Consider the following 23904-nt stretch of genomic DNA (forward strand, 5'->3'; position numbering starts at 1 on the left):
ATGAATCATTAATAATTCAAGGTTTTTCCCCCTTTACTGAATGACAAGCAGATCCTCATGTTTGCTTCGAGTTAAGTCAAATGTTTAGCAGTGTGTGTTGTGGTTTTGAGAAAGCAGACATAGACACTGATATAATCACACATTTTAATGAATGAAAAAGGAAGTTCAGTAAACATTTTGGTGGCGCTACTTACATTCGGAGTAACTGCAGTTAGTCAACGTAACTATCAACGTAACATCAGAAGAATAAACAGCAAGAGCTCTTAAATGTTCTATATGCAACAGCGACAGTATCTTTCACAATAAAGGTTCTCGATGGTTGTGATTGGCACAGGGTTAAGCTCATGAAATCTACAGGGAAAGTCTGAAACCCTTTCCAATGACTCGTACGCACTGAAGCGATCACATCGGCTTTCATTCCCAGTTCCTCCATGTACAATAAGAGCAATAAGTGTCCACCGTAGAGTAAGAAAACCGGTTGATGTTTGCTTTATGGAAACACTAACCATGCGGTTCAATGAATGTGTGGAGAACTGACTCACTTCTCAAACAGTGCCACTTCACGAGAGAAGATGAACTGCATTCTCTGAGCCATCGACTCTTTATTACGAGGACTGGGTGGTAATTACACTATTAAAAATGCCTTAATCTCAATAATTCCTCTTTTTCCTCTTGGCTTTATTCACAACTCAAAAAATCAGCTTTCTATCTGGACAGGTCTTAAAATAAATAATTACAAAAATCAAGCACAAAGATATTTTAAATGAATTAAATGTGGTATTCACATGGAAGACGACATTTACAATATTAAAAAATAACAAAAAAACTTCCGAAACAATCAACACTGGCTCATATTACAATAAGGCTAATAGGCTAATTATCATCTATGCGTTTGGCCATTGCAAACCACTGTGGCCAGTATAAGCAAGTGAAATAAAACACCAAAGTCACCAAATTTCACACTGCTGTTTTGATAATAAAATCCTGAAAACAAATTTATTCTTTAACATATAAAAATACTATACCAAAATGAAATACAAATATATATTAGAATCTGTTAAGCATTTCTGTATAAAGTGAAGGTCTAGGGAAGTTAGGAAAAGGAAATCAAAGCGGAAAACAAACACCCACCGAAACTAAATGAAATAAGCCAAACTGCACTTCTCCGCGTGTTTAATTCTAGGACGATGTTCATGGCGGTTTGCAGCGGTAATACTGCCGGGGCGGCTACGGTTGCGTCAGCGGATGGAGATTCGGTGTGTGTGTGTGTGTGTACAGTGTTGTGGTCATAACCCATAGTCGTATTGTACCCCTCACACACAGCTTCTGACGCACATTAAACTGCAGTGGCCTTGCGCACTCGGCAGGGTTTCCATAAGCGATGGTAGTGCTAATATTAACCACAATCCAGACGTCACATGACAATGAGCATGCATCTTAGAAGACGGCGTGATGAGATCTATCTAGCGCTCGAGCTCAGCTCTCCCGTACATTCGGTCCAGTCTCTGCTTGAGGTAATGGAATGACAAAACACTATGAATAGATCCTCCTTTCTCGATCTATTGAAAGTCGAAATACTCTAAAGAAGCTCCAAACTAATGGCACCAGGAGTGTCTCTTCGTGTTCAGATGGACGGCTTCTGGGTGCTTTTGGCCCCCATGTCGTTTATTAATGAATGGAAGAGTCCCGTAACACACTAAACCATTGGAAATATCTGGTTTGACAGCATGTGGTTCCATGCAAAATCTCCCGCCGTACTCGTGACTTCACATGCGCTATTGTACCAGCGTGTCGCTGATGTATTCGCCCACACAGGTATATCACACATATAGTGCATGTTCCTTTCATCACCATTTTGGAGCGTTATCTGCTCAAGCACACGTCCAGCACTGCAGAGAGAGTCATCGTTTTCTTCTAATACATGAGTAATGTTCTGCTTTAGGCCTAAGCTGGCCTTCTGTCAGCAGAGGTGGTGTTTTTGACCCTGTCACGGGTTGAAATTTCAGGTTGTGGGGGAGTATAAAGGTCGTGTGGGGCGGGGGAATGTCTATGTCTGTCGTCGTGTGGCTGTGATGGCTCTTTCTGTGGTGTGGTGGTCTACATGCACGCCGCGCAGCCGCACTTGACGGTCTTCTCCACCTCCTCGCTGAAGGACGAGCCGTCGCTGCACTCGAAGGTGTGTGTTCTCCTCTTCATGCGCTGGCTGGCGCAGCAGGAGCCGGACGCGCAGGCGCCGCTGCACTCCACCCATGACACCATGCGTGTGGTCTGGCAGATGGAGTAACCCCGCTGGACCTGGTAGAAGTCCCGCACCGGCTCCCCGTGGCACTCGGACTCTACAGCAGAGCAAACAGAAGACACATTTACTTTAATATTCACCAGTATTATTGATCTCCTGCATTGACAGCATTATACGAGAACTGAACTGAGCTGGACGATGACATCACAGTTTAGCGGCTAGATATATAAATGAACTAAATTAAAAACTTTTGATTACAACAAAAGCATCACTGAATTTACTTAAAGGGATACGTCATCTCTGGAAAGATGAATGTGTATTTAAAATGGGTCATTTATGTAGTAGAAATGTGAAATTATTTTTGAATTTGGAGCCTTCTAGACTGAGAAAAGACAGAAAATGTATTTTTGGCTCATGTGGATGAAAGACAACCACTCCCAGAATGCACTTGCTTCGCTGCCCTATGAGGCCACGCCTACCGGTAACAGCACAGTTAAACAACAAGGCTAGGCTACTAGTGAGTCTGCCCGGGATTTCCCAAAATGCGATCGCCCAAAATGTCCGCGATTTGGCTCTTGCGTTCTCCAGTCGCCATTCATCATATTTACTGCGGCTAGCGGGACGAGACTGACGGCCGCGGGAGAACGGTGCGAGACTGACGGCGCGAAACTGACGGCCGCGGGAGAACGGCGCGAGACTGACGGCCGCGGGAGAACGGCGCGCGAGACTGACGGCCGCGGGAGAACGGCGCGAAACTGACGGCCGCGGGAGAACGGCGCGAAACTGACGGCCGCGGGAGAACGGCGCGAGACTGACGGCCGCGGGAGAACGGAGCGAAACTGACGGCCGCGGGAGAACGGAGCGAAACTGACGGCCGCGGGAGAACGGCGCGAGACTGACGGCCGCGGGAGAACGGCGCGCGAGACTGACGGCCGCGGGAGAACGGCGCGAGACTGACGGCCGCGGGAGAACGGCGCGAGACTGACGGCCGCGGGAGAACGGCGCGAGACTGACGGCCGCGGGAGAACGGCGCGAGACTGACGGCCGCGGGAGAACGGCGCGAGACTGACGGCCGCGGGAGAACGGCGCGAGACTGACGGCCGCGGGAGAACGGAGCGAAACTGACTGCCGCGGGAGAACGGAGCGAAACTGACGGCCGCGGGAGAACGGCGCGAGACTGACGGCCGCGGGAGAACGGCGCGCGAGACTGACGGCCGCGGGAGAACGGCGCGAGACTGACGGCCACGGGAGAACGGCGCGCGAGACTGACGGCACGAGACTGACGGCCACGGGAGAACGGCGCGAGACTGACGGCCGCGGGAGAACGGCGCGAGACTGACGGCGCGAGACTGACGGCCACGGGAGCACGGCGCGCGAGACTGACGGCCGCGGGAGAACGGCGCGAGACTGACGGCCGCGGGAGAACGGAGCGAAACTGACGGCCGCGGGAGAACGGCGCGCGAGACTGACGGCCGCGGGAGAACGGCGCGCGAGACTGACGGCCACGGGAGAACGGCGCGCGAGACTGACGGCCGCGGGAGAACGGCGCGAGACTGACGGCCGCGGGAGAACGGAGCGAAACTGACGGCCGCGGGAGAACGGAGCGAAACTGACGGCCGCGGGAGAACGGCGCGAGACTGACGGCCGCGGGAGAACGGCACGAGACTGACGGCCGCGGGAGAACGGCGCGAGGCCGGTGGCGTGATTACTGATGAGCGGCGCCTGTGAGATGCACCGGTCTCGTATCTCTCACGGAGGAGCCGGAATGTTCTTAGCAATGTTAAAACGCACATCAACCGATCACTTGTTTAGCGTTCACGTAAACACTACACTCAGATTCACCGATCGGGATGAGTTCAGTTAGATTGAGACAAAAGGTGTGCATGTAAACAATGAATGCGACTGCAGAAAGCCACAGCCGAATCCCGGATATTTTGGACGATCTCGGCGGCCGGACCGGGAAAAAGAGGATGGTCACCGCCACTACTCAGCTTTCTCCACAGAACAAGAGTTAGCTTAGCTTCCAAATAAAAGATGGCTGACACTATAGATCGAACCTCTATAGGTGGGCTGATAATATGCGGATCTAGTGCCTTCTACTGGCTGGAGTCTCTAGCCTCTGGCCAAAAAAGACGATTTTTGCGTCATCGGAGGATTTTTTCCAGACAAAAAAACACAAATCTCTTGTCTCAGGGGGACATGAGGGAGGGAAGCGCGTGATTCGAAAATACGACAGGTTTTCTGCTAATACAAAGCTTAGTGCTGAATCCTGAAGTATCCCTTTAAGCTGGACTGTGATGGGAAACAGCGCCCCCTATCATATACAGTAAGAGCAAAAACACGGAAAGTCAGATATTTCCGTCAGTGGCGGGGAAAGTGTTAATAACAGTAAACTGAAGGATCTATCCATAGGGATGGTCGCTTTCTAACCACTGCTTCGTGAAGCTTCCGAAACCGTTGCGAATAACTTGTTTCAGAGTATTTATAATTTGTTGTCATAACCGTTTCAAAAATCAATGAGGAATTTCGGATCTCTTTACATTTTTTACCATTTCCTCATTTATGACGCAAGGCTTCCCCGACGTTGACACGTTGTTTTCGCTATTACACGGTAGGAGGCGCTGTTACGCATCTTCTAAAGATCTCCATCTGTGTTTTGCAGAGGCTTTGTTCTTTCTTTTATTATATTGATTGTAGAGTTGTCAAAAAGTACCGACTTCAGTACAAAGTCGGTACTGAAGCTTTCAAATGTGACGCTTTGAGCACTGTTGAGCGGAATCATAAACACCTCTGATAGGCCGTTGTGTTCACACGCTCATCGGATTTGTCTGTGATTGGCTACAATGATCAACGCACGGGTGTTTGAAAGTGTCTTGGAAGTGAAAAAACACAGGAGCGGGAGCATTTGAAAGCACAAGCAGGAGTCTATCAGCGGACCTGCTTTCACACGCTCCCGTTGGTAAGCCATGTCACAGACATATCTGATGCACGTGAGTACAACGTGTCATCAGAGGCGTTTATGATTCCGCTCAACAGTGCTCAAAGCGTCACATTTTTTACATTTCAGAACCGACTTGGTACCGAAGTCGCACTTTTGACACTCTAATTGATTGTTTACATATTCATACAACAAAATATTCTTGTGGTCATGAAAGTTTTGATCAGAAATGCTTTCACTGGCTGGCAACTCTTTAAACACAAGTAGGGAAAGAGATGTTGATTCAGTTGTAGCTGAAAGTCTCTTTATGGTCTGATTGAACAAGCTGTCCATAAAACAAGCCCAACAATAAAACAACATTGCCCAGCAGGCCTCACCAGTGTGTGTTGTTTCGAGCGCTTTGAAACAGTGAATCGCTTTGAGAAGCAATTGGTTCAATAAATTCCAAGTTTTGAAAAGCTTAGTTTCTCCCATCACTAGCGATCCATGTCATGTCATCAGAAACAGAATACTTCCCATACGCGGTGCAGTTGTTCTTACCCTTGTCGCATAACTCGCCGCTGTAGCCCAGCTCACAGTGACAGTAGGCGTCTCCGGTGTCAGAGATCTGACAGTGGCCGTGTTTGCATTGCAGTTTTCTGCACGGGTTGAAGAGTTCTTCCTGCTGGTTACACAGCGCTCCATGAAAACCCTCCTGGCATTCACAACGGTACGACTGCATGTCCATTGGAATACACCTTCCATGGACACACCTGTGGAAAGCCAATGACAGAGTTAGAGCATTACGTGTTGCGTGTCAGTCAGATCGGCTTATTTCACTTCAGGAAGTGGACTGACTTGCTGCCCAGGCAGGGGTTGGCGGAGGGCTGGTCGCAGTGTTGCCCGCTCCACCCCGGCTGGCAGTGGCACACGGGGCCCGTGGCAGAGTTGGGCTGGCAGATGCCGTGCAGGCAGTATATCTTTCGGCAGGGCTCACATCCGGGCACCACACCAGGTTTCATCTGGGTTTTGGTGAAGTCTTGAAGCTCATTATTGATGTAAAGGTTCTGAATGCAACCGTGGAAACTGGAGCCGTTTTGGATCTGCCATACACGAGGAGCTGTGGGGTGGACGCTGACCGGCATGCCTTATTAAGAGAGAAAGTTGTGAAGAAGTAACACACATACAGCAGAACACTGATGCCAGTTACGGCTAATGCTGTGCGGTAGGGTCCCAGACAGAGACATAGTGTCGGCCCAGATCCGGCCCACGTCTGGTACACGTGGATTCCTTACATGGATTGCCAGTAGGGGGCGCTCACCCTGTGGTCTGTGTGGGTCCTAACACCCCAGTGTAGTGACGGGGACACTATACTGCCAAAGATCAGCGTCCTTCAGATGAGACGTTAAACCGAGGTCCTGACTCTCTGTGGTCATTAATAAATTTCAAAATGGCCAAATTTGCCCATTGGCCTCTGTCCATCATGGCCTCCTAATCATCCCCATATATACTCATTGTCTTCATCACTGTCTCCTCTCCACCAGTAAGCTGGTGTGGTGGGCGTTCGGGCACGGTATGGTTGCCGTCGCATCATCAATCATCAGAAAAACGCTATATAAATGTAACTATTTATTATTATTAATGATTTTACCAGATGTGGGCCGGATCTGACCCGACTCCATGTTGCTGTCTGGGTCAGCACTCTTGGATGTCCTCTCATCCATATGAGTAGAGTAACAGTACATCAAGGTTCTACACATCCGGTCCTGGCGGGATTTAGCTCCAACCCTGCTCAAACCCACGTACCTATACATTTCTAGTAATCCTGAAGACATTGCTTAGAGTTGCAGCTAAACTCTTTATGACACTTGACCTCCAGAAGCTGGATTGAAGAACCCCAGACTGCAACAGAGTCGGCCCAGATCCGGTCCACATCCGGTATGTGTGGAATCCATGTGTACCAGATGTGGGCCGGATCTGGGCCGACACCATGTTGGTGTCTGGGGATACTCAACCATGATCAGGACTAGAACTTTGAGCTTTTGTTTTACTCTACTTGTGCACTCTAAACACCAAGAGCGATGGAACGGAGAGCATGTGTCATGTCTAGGTGGTGTCATCGGTGATTGACAGTATTGTATAGTCACGATGTCTGTGATGGAGACAGATATCAATGGTGCACTCCTACCTCCCACATATAGTGGAGCTTCTCCCCTCAAGGGCTGCACTTTACCAAAGCTGTCCATGGTTGTTGGGATGCCACCATCTATGGAAAGGTTCACCATCTGGTCAAAGGTCACCAGTTCTACAGTGTGGAACTGGCCATCATTGATGGTCTCAGTACTGAGTGTAAAACAAACATGAAAGATTATTGATTCCATATTTAATTGGCATCAACAGTTTATAAATGTTTCATCTGTAGTAGTTTGCCGAGTGGACATTTAATTGGTCAAAATAATAAATAAATGGTGCATCTTATTCCATCTTACCTTTTATTTTATTAAAGCATTATCATGGAGTTATCAATACCGTGCACATCTTCATAATTAATAATGTCCCTGCATGCCAACATTCTATTTGAATTAAAAAGAAACTCAAGCTCACCTGTAGATTGCATGACTTTGTTGGCTGCCCGGGTCATAGCTGACTTTCACATGACCTTCATCAAGCTCCACAGCGATGTGGTCGTTGTCTCCATTGTACAGAAGAATGCCGTTGTCTTCTGCTGTGGACACCTGTAGACAGAACCAAACATCTATCATCAAAAGATAAATCTGACGGTAACACTTTATCTTGATGGTCCCTTTTGAACATTCTGTTGTCTATAAGTAACTGTAGATCTAAATGTCAGCTAACTCTCATTAGAGTATCTGCTTAATATCTGCTAACACTTTATTGTGATGCTCCCCAACACACATTATACTGACTATTGCGAGTACATGTAAACTTATTCTAACCCTAACCCGACCAGTCTACTAATACTCTACTAACACTCAATGAGAGATAGTAGACATGCAGACTGTGTTAAAGGGACCATCAAAATAAAGTGAAACCAATCTGACCGCAGTCACCACCTAGTTTGCCTATGCCAAGAAATGGAGCTTGTCACTAGACTGGTTACCAGTTATTAAGCACAGCTACTTAACCTCTATTCTTATACACAGCCGCATTTATGAATTATACATGAAGCCATGTGAAAAATGTTACACAATAACACTGGCAAATTTCATCCAGTATTTGTTCAAAGTTCGGCTTGGTTGAGTAGTACCTGTAGCGTGATGTTGGCTTGAGGCCAGTTCTTCAGGTCACTCAGTAGCAGGTAGGAGTCTCGGTCCACAAAGTTGACACTGACCAACTTTTCACAGCGTGGTCCACCAAACCCTGCCAGGCACTGGCACAGCGGATGCCCGCCCCGCTCCACACAGGGGGCGTTGTTCTGGCAGTCGGCCAACTCGCAGAGAGAGCGCGGAGTAGATGGCACTTCACAAAGCTGTCCACTGCACACAAAATGTTCCAGATCAAATTTAATTGTGATTGAGCATCTATTAGAAGCATGCATGAAACTGCAATTTGCAGATTAATGTGCGACTTTCCTCCCTTAATATCTGAATCACATTTGTAGATGGCGGCAGACACACAATCAATTAAATATCTTAAAGATGACAATACACAAGTGGTTATAGGGAGAAGTGGTGGACACCTGAATCAGCACAATAACATCCACAGTGCCGTCACCTACTAATCTTACCTGACGACCAGAGCACTGCAAACAGCCAGTACACGCTCACTGTGAAATAAACCATGACCAAGGACTTGATTCAGCTGCTTGTACCCGCAATCTCGCTCTTTCGGTCACTGTCCAAAGATCATGACCATAGATGAGGGTGAGGAACATTGATTGGTCCCTTGAGAGTTTTGCACACATGCTCAGCTATACACAAGAAATACATAATCATGTTTCTCTTGGCCTCCTCAAAGTTGCGTTGGGTTTTCTCCACAGCATGAAGGTGTAAGGCTGGAAAAACTGGTTGGAGAGATAGACTGGTCTATGAAACAAAGGACCTTGCTGGAAATGAACATCTGACCTCCCCCATGCAGTCTCACTCCCTCTCACACCTAAAGACTCACACAAGAATATATATGTGGTTTAATGTGAATGATTATTATGTTTAGTATCATTTTAAATGTCTCAGAGTGAGTGGTACAAATGTCTCATTTCCAACTCAGTTAAACAAAAAGAAATCAGGTTTTGAGAAGTTTAGAGAAACTGGCACACAAAGGAAGGTTGTCTCTAGGCAAATGGTCTCCTACCCCCAAAAGGTGTCAACTCTGAATGTAAATTCCCATTGTTAACATATGAAAGAGGTTTTGGCTATTTAATGGGATGCGGCAGGAGAATCTGGGCTTTCTGTATCCAGACTGGCCCGTGATGGCTGGGAGTGACCGAGACTTCCAGCCTCATGAATTTATTCAGGTTGGGTTCGCATCTCTTCTCTTTATTCATGTTTTGTATTGATTATCTTTGAATTGATTATACAATTGACCTGTTACCTGATTTAATAAATTGTTACATTTGATTATTCAAACTGATTTTGACCTTGTTCATTTAATAGTTTAAAAGTAATAATCAAACATTCGCTCACTTTTAGTGATGCATAGATATTATCAAAACCTTTCATTTATGGAGTCAGATGAAATAACGAGTAAATACATATGAGAAATGTATTGCATTTAACCCAAAATACTTTGTCATGAGAAACGACGGAACGCGCAAGAAACCTTCCCCGTGTAATTGGAAACCTTCATTGGACCAATATAGCGCGGCTTTTACAAAGGCCCATCCATCACTGTTTTCCATGTTCGTAGAATTAGTTTTGCCAAAATCCTGGTACTTCCGCCAATTCACTTTTGGCTAAGCCCCGCCCCCCTTAGTTACTGTTGCTACGTCCGACAACTTCATCTGGGCTCTGGTTTGGTATCAACATGGCTTATGCTGTGACGGCTCTTCCTGCTGAAATTGTATCAAACTTTTATAAAGCAGCAAATAAAGTGTCGGATAGAAGTAGGCAAAAGGGGCTGATGCGTTCGAAGGCTATATTTAAGACATACCGGAGAAACACAAGCAACAACAAGATCCAAATAGAGGCAAAAGCATAAACAGTCAAAAACTGAACCACCGCATATCCTAATGGAGACGGAGGCCTGGTCTCTATTCACTTCTATAATCGTTATTACAAAGCAAACGGACTACGCGAGTATAAAGTTGTATTTATTAGCAGCGTGTGCTAGCGTATCAACAATTAGGGCAGAGAACCGAAATCATAACCTAAACCAGCATAAACCTGTCTAACTAGTGTAACTCACAGTAAGGTTAAAAGCTAAATGTATCTTAGAGACAAAAGTGTGTCGTTGATCTTGAGGGGTTTCGCTGACTGAGGACGTCCACACAGTTTAATCCAAAGACGACACTTGTCAGGATTTGACTGGTTTTGGGAAGGGAAAAATGGACACCGCCCTCCAACCTCTCTGGGAAACGCGTATCTGTGTTACAAACGCCCCAGACACAACGCTTAACCATATTCCTGATAAAACTACGACAGTAATATCCTGCCGAGACCAAACATATGAGACGCCGGTGTTAAAGTCAATGAAGCGCTGTGATCAAGTGTCGGACCGCTGTGGAGCTTGTTCTTGGCTGCGCTGTGATTGGTCAATCTACATTCTAGGGCGTGGCTTAGCCAAAGGCGAATTGTTCTAGGGACTATGAAAAGGTTCCTCCGGTGCGGAAGCCCCTTATGTTGCTGTCTGGGCCTTCACCATTACAGCCGGGTGCAATACCGCACCCAATTGCAATTACCCCATTACTGCTGCCAATGCCCTCATCCACCAGCCAATCTCATGCTCACACATACCCTTACTCCTGAACAACACCCCGAGACACGCACGTAAACTCCTGCACTCGGAGAAGGAACTTACTTATTACGCAAAAGGACAACATACCTCTTTCTGACTGAGGCCCTGTTTACACCTGTATTAAGCGTCATCCACTTGTGATCCGATCGACCAAAACGCATCTTAATACCAGGTGGAATGATATGATACCATGGCCTCAGATATGGAGGTCCAGACTCCCAATGGCTTCACACTGGGCCACAAACTGCCAGAGAGAGCAAATGCCACCCTGAGGCCACTCCACTCCTCAGCTGTGCCTTGAGATTCTGTCCATGAATTTCACAAACAGCATAGGTGACAGGACAGCCATGGTGGAGTCCAACACCAACCGAGAACTAGCTTGACTCGTTGCCGAGAATGCGGACACACCTCTAGCACAAGCTGTGTAGATGTAGCTGTGTTATGTGTGTGCCGTCACCGTCGGCCGGAGTGACTGCGCTTACACACACTGAGCGGCAGCATTTGTTTTCAGCACGAACACATCTAAACCGGGACAGAGCTTTGAGATTGAACACTATATCGAGTGATAATCGCTCATTTTACTGGCGTTTCCTCAGTTTTCTCTGTTAAATCCAGTCACTCAGCAGTCACTTCTTCTTCTTCTTCTTCTTCTTCTTCTTCGCTGTGCTTTTTCAGTCATGTCTGCAGGACGGCCTCCTCTAGAGAAAGCAGTTGTGCTTTCTCAATTTATAGACAATACATCTAGCCATAGACTGCACTATAAATGTTTATGCAGTGTGTTCTATAAAGTCATGAGAACATAACATCATTTGTGTGTTTTACTGTTGTGACTGGTTAAAGATTAAATACAATTTTATAACCAATTCATGCAAAATACATATTTCCCCTCTGTAACTCTGGCACGGATATTTCACAGTGTTTGTATGAAAGAAACGGGTTTTAAGTTCAAGATAAAGTCTTAAAGGTGCACTGTGTAATATTTAGGAGGATCTGTTACAGAAATGCAATATCATATCCATAACTATGTTTTCAGTGGTGTATAAAGACCTTACTTAATGAACCGTTATGTTTTTATTAGCTCAGAATGAGCCATTTCTCTCGACACACACCGCGGGTCCGCTTACATCAACATGTTTCTACGGTGGCCCTGAGCGGACAAACGAGTTTCATCACGATGTTGTTCTTCATGATAAGAAGCGCTAACGTCAGCGAACAAAACACTGACACAATGATGGACAAGTCACAATAATATTCACAATAACATCGTTTTACTGAACAATTAATTCAATCTAATTTCTTAATTAATCTTTGTAAAGAAACCTCATTGCTTAACTGGCTACTCTCTGCTGTCTCAGACGACGACATCACTTCCTGTCCGCCACCGTAACTTCTGTTGGGTGCAATTCGTAAACCTCACTACTAGATGCTGCTAAACATCACACACTGCAGCTTTAAGCAAATCACCTCCGCTCTCCGGATGATAGTAAGAAATCGTCGAGGATCAGGTGATCACACACTTTACAAAGAGTTCCCTAAAGAGATCAACTGTACACTTCTGAAATCTAATAACAGGGAAAGAGTTGGAGAGGAAACACTGAACTGAGGGAATGACTTCTGAATGGGGAATATCACCAGACAGCAACATCTGGACCCACATGTGGATCATACCTGTCAACATTTGGGTACTAAAATACGGGAGATCTGGGGGGGGGGGTTTCTCTGTTCCCTTTGTTCTGTGATTAACTTTACTGACGGAAAGCTTTATTTGGCTACTGTCCCTTTAAGAGCAGCCGCCGCTGACAGAGACGCGGATCTCACACGCGCATCATTCTCTCACAACTCTTCTGTTCATTTAAAACTATTTAAGAGTGCTCAATCTGCTCTTATGAGGATACTCGACAAAACTGACATTTTTGCAGAATTGCGTGTTAGTTCGGTCAACTTTAAGCCGAAAGAGAACTCGATTCTGGTGCTTAATTTGTCTTTGCGTGAATGGTTTAAAAGCATTTGCAAGAATAAAAGCGCATCATATAATGTAACGCCAGCCAAAGGATGACAGAAAAAACGGATGCTGCGTTAATTACGTGAAATATTTACCACGGAGTCTTCTCCTCCCATTTCTACCAGTGACGTATACCTTTATTCAACTTCCAACGTCGATCTGCGCACGTCAACAGCGCTACTGATTGGATGCCAGGTTGAGCTCACAAATGGGTTGAAATGTGTATGATGTGTTGATTGCGCGAGTAGGATGGGTGCAAAATACGGGAGACTCCCGGGGAAAACGGGAGTGTTGACAGGTATGATGTGGATCCCACACACACCAGACGTGGGCCGGATCTGGGCCGACACTATACTGGTGTCTAGGTCATAACAAAAGTAATTCCTCCCACAGAGTTGCACGAGTAATGTGAGGCACTCCAGCGTACAGATCCACGTCAACACACACTTACAACACACATCCTCAACTCCTTCACTTATCGAGTCAGATAAAATCCCTCTAGATAAAAAAATGAGCTATTTTCTATGCAAACATACAACACTGACATTAGTTTCAAAAGATGGAGTGTCTGTCTGGATCACTGGTGACGTGTGTTCATCCCACAGATGTTAAACTGCACAGATCGTGTTGTGTGGAACTGACCTGAAGCCCGGCGCACAAACACAGGAGTATCCGCCGAGCTCGTCCACACACTGCGCCCCGTTCTGACACCGGTGGTCCTCACAGTCGTCGTAGTTCACACCGCAGTCGTCGCCCACATAACCGGGCGCACATATACACCTGAGTCAAACACACGGGCACACGATAAACAAACCACTCGACACAACCTTATGGAGCTCTCTGAAAAGATCAGATTTTTTAAATTAAAGAGGACCTAACTCCAAAGTCCTGATGCGGTTTCTGGGCATTACTAAACCAGCTTTTCCTGCTTGGATGTTGATTATTTTCTGATTATTTTAGACTCTGATTGGTCGGCTGGAGCAGTGTGTTGTGATTGGTCGAGTGCTTCGAGCATGTTTGGGAAATGTCCCGCCCCTGCGTATGAATGATTATAATGAGGAGTATTGTGGCGTGTTCGGTCCCGGAAGAAACTCAAGACTACAATGGAGGCGTTTCAGGAGTTCAGAAACACACACAGATATAGAGAAGAACTGGAGCTTCCCATGATCATCAGCAACACTACACACTGAAGAGAGATGAACATGGAGAAAGGAGAGTAGGTCCTCTTTAATTAAAAGCTGTTCCTCATCTACTAGAGTAACAGAGATGTGGTTACTTCGGGCCAGTGGCTGTGATGAAGCAGGTCGACTGGTGCTTGCAGGGACTGCGGGAAGAAGCGCACATGTCCTCCATATCCTCACACATCTCCCCTACACACACACACACACACACACACACACGCACGCACACACACACACACACACACACACACACACACACACACACACACGCACGCACGCACGCACGCACGCACGCACGCACGCACACACACACACGCACACACACACACACACGTAAGTTTGGTTATATAACAATTTGTATACAAGAGTTTAAAGATTTAAAGTAAACACAAATGTACACGTTAAGACAGTAACACTAAGGGCCCCAATATACTTAATAATAATAAAAATATACCGGTAATAAAAAAGAAGAACTGGTGAGACCTCATTTCAAAATCAGGCCAAAATCAAGTTTGTTTCTGGAGTTTGAAGCAGCTTAAAGCTGATCTTTCTGGTAAAGTTCTCTCTGGCTGGTAAACACATGTGAACTCTCATTGGTCAGTGTGGTGATGATGTAATCGGTGGGTGTGGCTCTGAGGCTCCGCCTTCTTTGAGCTGTAAATCTGCATTTCTTCTGTTCAGACGCGAGTACAAACACGAGCACACTGGAGAGCCGCTTTATAGTAGAAACTGAAGCTGTACTTCTGACTGAGAGACACTGACACTGTTCTTCATGTTTAATACTGTAAAGCTGCTGTATAAATCAGTCTATAGTATAAAGTGCTGTATGAATAAACGTGACGTGACTGTAGATCTGAATCTCAGAGCTGGAGTATCTCCTCATCACTGTGATCAGATGCTTTCTGAACTGCTGTGCTTATTGATATTGTGTGTTTATTCTGTTATTGAGAGGAAAGAGCTGCTCATATTTACACATTCATCTAAACGTGGGCGGAGTCAGGGTGTTCACTACAGAAATGTGGGCGGAGTCAGGGTGTTTCCTACACAAATGTGGGCGGAGTCAGGATGTTCACTACACAAATGTGGGCGGAATCAGGGTATTCGGTAAACAAATGTGGGCGGAGTCATGATGTTCACTACAGAAATGTGGGCGGAGTCATGATGTTCACTACAGAAATGTGGGCGGAGTCAGGATGTTCACTACAGAAATGTGGGCGGAGTCATGATGTTCACTACAGAAATGTGAGTGGAGTCATGATGTTCACTACAGAAATGTGGGCGGAGTCATGATGTTCACTACAGAAATGTGAGTGGAGTCATGATGTTCACTACAGAATTGTGGGCGGAGTCATGATGTTCACTACAGAAATGTGGGCGGAGTCAGGATGTTCACTACAGAAATGTGGGCGGAGTCATGATGTCCACTACAGAAATGTGGGCGGAGTCAGGATGTTCACTACAGAAATGTGGGCGGAGTCATGATGTTCACTACAGAAATGTGGGCGGAGTCATGATGTTCACTACAGAAATGTGGGCGGAGTCATGATGTTCACTACAGAAATGTGGGCGGAGTCATGATGTTCACTACAGAAATGTGGGCGGAGTCATGATGTTCACTACAGAAATGTGGGCGGAGTCATGATGTTCACTACAGAAATGTGGGCGGAGTCATGATGTTCACTACAGAAATGTGGGCGGAGTCATGATGTTCACTACAGAAATGTGGGCGGAGTCATGATGTTCACTACAGAAATGTGGGCGGAGTCATGATGTTCACTACAGAAATGTGGGCGGAGTCAGGGTGTTTTCTTTTCCCCCCTTCGCAGTGAGTATATTGGGGCCTTAACATGTACCTGTGTAGAAAGGGGCACATAAACATGTGTAATTGTTGATGCCGTCTATGCAGGTCGCTCCGTTCTGACAGTCGTTGTCTTTACACTCGTCGGTGTCAGTGTCACACGCGGGACCTTCAAAGCCCGCGGCACATGAGCAGCTGGGAAAACACAAATGCATTGGTTTAAATGGGGATCAAGCTTTCTAAGCACTGTGGGAATGAAGTTCATGAAGAAGTCCTCGTCATGTTTCACCCAAAATATCACATATAAGACACCACAGTCTGTTTATGCAGCTTATTGTAGAAGCTAGAGGTGAAAAAGAGTCAATTCCTCGACTCTGAAGAGCTGACAGTTAGTTATTTATAGTTAGTAGAATGTCTAAGGTGGATTATCGAAGTAAAGTGTTACCCAACTGGGTAGACATGGGTTACTCATCATTAACGGTGAGGTAATGGCATTGCTAAATTGGACTAATTTGGAAAGTCACGCTAAAAGGCTTAAATTTAAAGCCCTCCTGTAGTCAATCATTTTATCTCTGAAAGGAACACTTCACCTCTGGAAAGATGAATGTGTATTTAAAATGGGTCATTTATGTAGAAGAAATGTGAAATTATTTTTGAATTTGGAGCCTTCTAGACTGAGAAAAGCCAGAAAATGTATTTTTGGCTTATGGGGATGAAATACAACAACTCCCAGAATGCACTTGCTTCGCTGCCCTAGGAGGCCACGCCTACCGGTAAGAGATCGCAGTAAACAACAAGGCTATGCTACTAGTGAGTCTCCGTGAGTCTGCCCAGTATTTTGATGTCGCCCAAAATGTCCAGGATTCGGCTTTTGCGTTCTTCAGTCGCCATTCCTCATGTTTACTGTGACGAGCAGGAACGAGACTGACGGCCGCGGAGAACAATGCGAGCCCGGTGGCGTGATTACTGATGAGTGGCGCCTGTGAGACGCACGCACCGGTCTCGTATCTCTCACGGAGGAGCGGGAATTTTCCTAGCAATGTTAAAACGCACATCAAACGATCACTTGTTTAGCGTTCATGTAAACACTACACTCGGATTCACCAATCGGAATGAGTTCAGTTATATTGAAACAAAAGCTGTGCATGTAAACAATGAATGCGACTGCAATAAGCAAAAGCCGAATCCCGGACATTTTGGACGATCTCGACGGCCGGACATGTCCGGGAAAAAGAGGATGGTCACCGCCACTACTCAGCTTTCTCCACAGAATAAGAAACTGTTAGCTTAGCTTCCAAATAAAGAATGGCTGACACTGTACATTCTGTGAGTGAGATCCCTCTATGGGCGGGCTGAAAACATGCGGAACAGCGCCTTCTACTGGATAAATGATGAGCTAGTGTTTGTAGTCTTACCCTTATTCAAAGAAATTTGACTTCCTGCTTTTTATGACGCAAATTGACGATTTTTGCGTCATAAAAAGCAGGAAGTGGAACACTTAAATCCTTATTTCTCCCATCTCAGGGGAAAATAAGGGAATAAACCATGACCATTCGAAAATGTGACTGGGTTTCTAAAGATACAAAGTCTAATGCAAATGGGTGAAGTGTTCCTTTAAAACTCATCTTTGATCACTAACATTACATATTTAAGCGTTTTTTCCTTGAAAAAAAATTCAGAATGTCTTAAAATATCTTGAATGTAACTCGACACCCTTGCCTCATTTAGTATGTGCGTTTCTATGAATATGCAAATGAGCCCCGCCTCCACTCAGAGATCCACTGGTGGACGATCACACGTTGATCTGATTGGTTACAAGGTAGTGTGTGACGTCAGAAACACCAGCGATTTCAAACCGTGTTTTTGAGACTGTCTTTGGTTCACTGCAGTTTTAAGCAGAAAATACTCAGCAATGCTGTCCACTTATGAACTTACACATGGTGTGTGTTAAAGCAGATTAATAACTCCACATACACACATAAACTACATTAAAAGCTGGAGTTACACCACAGGGGGACTTTAAGGCTTTGTGTTAGAATTTTTTTTTAAATTAATTTTGCAACCGCAATCTTGTATTCAATTCCTGACCCTGTTTTGATGTAAAATCAAAGGTTGATGAAGTCGAGGAATTGAGTCAGAGTCGATTCTCTGAAAAAACCTGGAATTGAACTCCACTGTTCGAACAATACCATTTTTATACTGTGATATCATTTCCAGAACAATTACTTTAGCTGCAATGCACGGCTGTACGGACACAATTGTGTTAAAATGAACATATGATGAATTTAGTTCAATAAATATTATTTTGTTGCATGCTTTCAACTAATCCACATGTTTTTTAAACACTGATAAACTGTGACGTGGACAGTTCACCTATAGCCCTCCTCCTCCTCTCCGGCCGCGCGGCACGTTCCTCCGTTCCTGCAGGGCTCGCTGACACACGCGTCCACCGCGGTCTCACAGTTCTTGCCCTGTACGGGAGAGGACATGCATGAGCGCTTCACGTCCGCGTGACGGCGGTCACACTGGTCACACTGATCACACTGGTCAGGAGTGTGTGCGCTCACCTTGAATCCCTCAGGACAGAAGCACCTGTACGCGTCCGCCTGGTCCACCTCGCAGCGGCCGTGGTGCACACAGGGGCTGGACACGCACGGGTTACACTTCGCTATTATCGCCGTGTCCACTTCACCTGCGCACACACAACACGTCCCGCAAATATCAATAACACCCGCATACATATATCAGAGAGGCACAATGAGAATCTGAGAGGGTTTCTCTGGTACAAATACTGGTAGAAGAGCTTTACTGAGGTATTTAAAGAGGTCATATTCTGCCCTTTCACACACTCTTGCTGTAGTTTTCAGGCTCGACTAGAACATGTTCTCCTGCTTGAATGTTGATTATTCTCCTCATATTCTCCATTGTTGCGGCTCCTCTCTTCCCAGTCTGTCAGTAACGCTCTGTTTACTTCCTGTCTCTATGAAGCCCCTCCTCCTGAAAAGCACTGTGCTCTGATTGGTCGGCTGGAGTGGTGTGTTGTGATTGGTCGAGCGCTTCGAGTGTGTTTGGGAAATGTCCCGCCCCTTACCATAACCGCCAGTTTAACACACTACTAACTAACTCAACCAGGCCCCGCCCCTTTATTCTGCGTATGAATTATTATAATGAGGAATATTGTGACATGTTCGTTCCCGGAAGAAACTCGAGACTACAATGGAGGCGTTTCAGGAGTTCAGAAACACTGACACTGATGTAGAGAAGAACGTCTCGGGTTACTTGACTGTAAACCTGTTCCCTGAAAGAGGATGGCGAGACCGGCAGAGCCTGCAAATCTCCAATTATTTTTAAAGAAGTGATTGCCATAAGAAAAAACATCTTTAAAGTCACAGAGCCCTATAGTAACGTTCTGAAACGCAAGTATCAAACGCGAAACGCAAGTAACTGTGGGCGGATCCCGGAGCTGTTGCTATTATACCGGCGGGATAAACGACTCTTGCGCCCGACGCAAATCTAAAATGTGTTGGTCTGAAGTCGCTTCATTACTCATAGGTGTGGTTTGGGCGTAACGTGAAATAAACCAATCAGAGCGTCCTCTCACATTCCCTTTAAGAGCCGGCGCGCTTGTTCCACGGCGGATCGCTATTATAACGGCGGATCGCTATTATAACGGCGGATCGCTATTATAACGGCGGATCGCTATTATAACGGCGGACCGCTATTATAACGGCGGATCGCTATTATAACGGCGGATCGCTATTAACGGCGGATCGCTATTATAACGGCGGATCGCTATTATAACGGCGGATTGCTATTATAACGGCGGATTGCTATTATAACGGCGGATTGCTATTATAACGGCGGATTGCTATTATAACGGCGGATCGCTATTATAACGGCGGATCGCTATTATAACGGCGGATCGCTATTATAACGGCGGATTGCTATTATAACGGCGGATTGCTATTATAACGGCGGATCGCTATTAACGGCGGATCGCTATTATAACGGCGGATCGCTATTATAACGGCGGATCGCTATTATAACGGCGGATTGCTATTATAACGGCGGATCGCTATTATAACGGCGGATTGCTATTATAACGGCGGATTGCTATTATAACGGCGGATCGCTATTATAACGGCGGATCGCTATTATAACGGTGGATTGCTATTATAACGGCGGATCGCTATTATAACGGCGGATCGCTATTATAACGGCGGATTGCTATTATAACGGCGGATCGCTATTATAACGGCGGATCGCTATTATAACGGCGGATCGCTATTATAACGGCGGATTGCTATTATAACGGTGGATCGCTATTATAACGGCGGATCGCTATTATAACGGCGGATCGCTATTATAACGGTGGATTGCTATTATAACGGCGGATCGCTATTATAACGGCGGATCGCTATTATAACGGCGGATCGCTATTATAACGGCGGATTGCTATTATAACGGCGGATCGCTATTATAACGGCGGATCGCTATTATAACGGCGGATTGCTATTATAACGGCGGATTGCTATTATAACGGCGGATTGCTATTATAACGGCGGATCGCTATTATAACGGCGGATCGCTATTATAACGGCGGATCGCTATTATAACGGCGGATCGCTATTATAACGGCGGATCGCTATTATAACGGCGGATCGCTATTATAACGGCGGATTGCTATTATAACGGCGGATTGCTATTATAACGGCGGATCGCTATTATAACGGCGGATCGCTATTATAACGGCGGATCGCTATTATAACGGCGGATCGCTATTATAACGGCGGATCGCTATTATAACGGCGGATCGCTATTAACGGCGGATCGCTATTATAACGGTGGATTACTATTATAACGGCGGATTGCTATTATAACGGCGGATCGCTATTATAACGGCGGATCGCTATTATAACGGCGGATTGCTATTATAACGGCGGATCGCTATTATAACGGCGGATTGCTATTATAACGGCGGATTGCTATTATAACGGCGGATTGCTATTATAACGGCGGATCGCTATTATAACGGCGGATCGCTATTATAACGGCGGATCGCTATTATAACGGCGGATTGCTATTATAACGGCGGATCGCTATTATAACGGCGGATCGCTATTATAACGGCGGATCGCTATTATAACGGCGGATCGCTATTAACGGCGGATCGCTATTATAACGGCGGATCGCTATTATAACGGCGGATTGCTATTATAACGGCGGATTGCTATTATAACGGCGGATCGCTATTATAACGGCGGATCGCTATTATAACGGCGGATCGCTATTATAATAGCGATCCGCCGTTATAACGGCGGATCGCTATTATAACGGCGGATTGCTATTATAACGGCGGATCGCTATTATAACGGCGGATCGCTATTATAACGGCGGATTGCTATTATAACGGCGGATTGCTATTATAACGGTGGATTGCTATTATAACGGCGGATTGCTATTATAACGGCGGATCGCTATTATAACGGTGGATTGCTATTATAACGGCGGATTGCTATTATAACGGCGGATCGCTATTATAACGGCGGATCGCTATTATAACGGTGGATTACTATTATAACGGCGGATTGCTATTATAACGGCGGATTGCTATTATAACGGCGGATCGCTATTATAACGGCGGATCGCTATTATAACGGCGGATCGCTATTATAACGGCGGATCGCTATTATAACGGCGGATTGCTATTATAACGGCGGATTGCTATTATAACGGCGGATTGCTATTATAACGGCGGATTGCTATTATAACGGCGGATTGCTATTATAACGGCGGATTGCTATTTAAACGGCGGATTGCTATTTAAACGGCGGATTGCTATTATAACGGCGGATTGCTATTATAACGGCGGATTGCTATTATAACGGCGGATCGCTATTATAACGGCGGATTGCTATTATAACGGCGGGTTTGCCGGCGCACGCCAGGAGCGGTTCACAGCCGAGGAGACCGGCGTTCTCGTCAGGGCCGTAAAACACAGAGAAGTGACATTGGGGATGATGGAGAAACACACACATTAGCTTCGGTTAAACAGGCGTATAATAATTTGGGTATAATAATCTAGATTTATGAGTATTTTTTCACATCTTCACGGACACGACAATGAATTCCCTCGTGTGTTAATATTTTTCCTTGTAATAATGTATGATTTGCATAAATGAAAACTGCTGCGTCTGTTTATATTAGAGAATCAAAGTGTGTGTGTTGTTCACACGCTACATAATGGCCAAGCACGCGCTTTTAAAATAGCATATGACTAACGCGCGGCGCCGCTGTCTTTAGACTGGTTTCTCCTGGTCAGTGGCGGAGTTGCTTTCTAAAACTGGAAAATATCACCAGGCAACTTTTGCGCCGGAACACACTCCTCTTTTCACTGAACCGCATGGTTCTTTCATTCGCTGAACCGAATGATACATGCGTTGTGTACAAAGTCAATTGCGCTGGGTGCAAGATACGGCCCTGAGTGTTTAAAGGGGGTCTCAACCAGACCCTCCAGGACTATAGCTAAGTCCCTTGAACGGGAGGCCTCAGCGGGCGAGCAGGGCACCCGGTCAATCAGCGCGTGGCAAGCCCAGAAAGCGGCCACATAAACACAGGAAGTCCAGAACTGAAGCAATCTGGCAGTTAACTGGATCTGCATAACATGCACCACTTTTCAACACCCCATTTATTGGCATAACTTCCTCTAGCCCTTGTGTTATAGGTTAGGGTCAATTTGACCCGTTTCGATTTTCTAGTTGTTGGAAATACTGGTTAACCTATGTTTTTTTTCGTGATATTTTGTGACTTTTTCTCATTTATCATCATGAACATGCATGCAAAGTCTCAACATGCTGATGTGTTTTGACATATACAAACAAAATTACTATTACGTTCGTGATGTTCGTGGGTCAACTTGACCCTCATATTTTAACGCTCTAAGGCAACTGTACCGACCCAAAATAATCACATTTATTGGTTATATTTTGTTATTGTGGCTTTTTACTACGTTATGAAGCTAAAAATTTTGCTTTTTTTTTATTTCAATACAGAAAAATATTTTGTCAGCCACAGATTGTAAAAATTAGCTATAATTTATTTTTTCAAGCGACCTGAAATAAAATTAAACCTTTGTTTTTTTTCTTGATATTTTGTGACTTTCTCATTTATCATCATGAACATGCATGCAAAGTTTCAACATGCTGATGTGTTTTGACATATACAAACAAAATTTATATTACGTTCGTGTCAATTTGACCCTCGTAGGCAGCTATTCAAAAGAAACTGTACAGACACAAAATAAAAACATGTATGTTATGTATGGCAGGGCACTTGTGATGTGAGGTGTGTGTGTGTGCCCATCCAGTGCGAGCAAAACCAGCAGTGTGTGTGAAGTGCAAGAACTTCATATGCAGAAAACACACACTTGCTGTGCGGTCGTCATGTCAGAAGTTACTTCTCAACTTTATGAAATGAGTCTACAAAACAAAAGTTGAGCCAACTTAGGAAAAGTAAACATTATTTTCATTATACAGCTCAATTGAATTGTTCAGTTATGATGTTCTAAGCATAAAACGTAAAAAAAAAACACACAAAAAAAAACAGTATACTGTTAATCATTATATAATCAAATTTTGTCAAAACAAAACTGTTTTAAAAAATGGTTAAATAACATTTACATGAATCATATGTTCATATATATATTTTTTGTAATGTTTGACAAATGTTGATATTAAAAGTTTACAATTTGTACTTGAATCTTTGTTGTTTTTCATAGTGTGATTTTTGAGGAATTGTATTGAATCCAATTAGGGTCGATTTGACCCGCTCCATAAAGCGTGAACACAGAGATCG

General features: G+C 45.2%; 1 protein-coding gene across 3 annotated transcripts in view; it reads right to left on the reverse strand.

The window, feature by feature from the left end:
• Positions 1-129: 129 nt before the first annotated feature.
• The window catches only part of slit1a (slit homolog 1a), a 113438-nt gene continuing 89663 nt past the window's right edge, over positions 130-23904 (reverse strand). For all 3 annotated transcript variants that reach the window (XM_079634762.1, XM_079634761.1, XM_079634760.1), the window contains 11 exons: positions 18618-18742; positions 18424-18521; positions 16106-16245; positions 14348-14441; positions 13714-13851; positions 8425-8653; positions 7761-7891; positions 7345-7499; positions 6015-6303; positions 5718-5929; positions 130-2336 (listed from right to left, as the gene is read on the reverse strand). In XM_079634762.1, the coding sequence (XP_079490888.1) occupies positions 2098-2336; positions 5718-5929; positions 6015-6303; positions 7345-7499; positions 7761-7891; positions 8425-8653; positions 13714-13851; positions 14348-14441; positions 16106-16245; positions 18424-18521; positions 18618-18742 (1850 nt within the window). In that variant the 3' untranslated portion in view covers positions 130-2097. The remainder of the gene's footprint in view (positions 2337-5717; positions 5930-6014; positions 6304-7344; positions 7500-7760; positions 7892-8424; positions 8654-13713; positions 13852-14347; positions 14442-16105; positions 16246-18423; positions 18522-18617; positions 18743-23904) is intronic.

Source organism: Phoxinus phoxinus (assembly GCF_949152265.1).
Source record: "Phoxinus phoxinus genome assembly, chromosome: 14".
Classification (NCBI taxonomy): domain Eukaryota; kingdom Metazoa; phylum Chordata; class Actinopteri; order Cypriniformes; family Leuciscidae; genus Phoxinus; species Phoxinus phoxinus.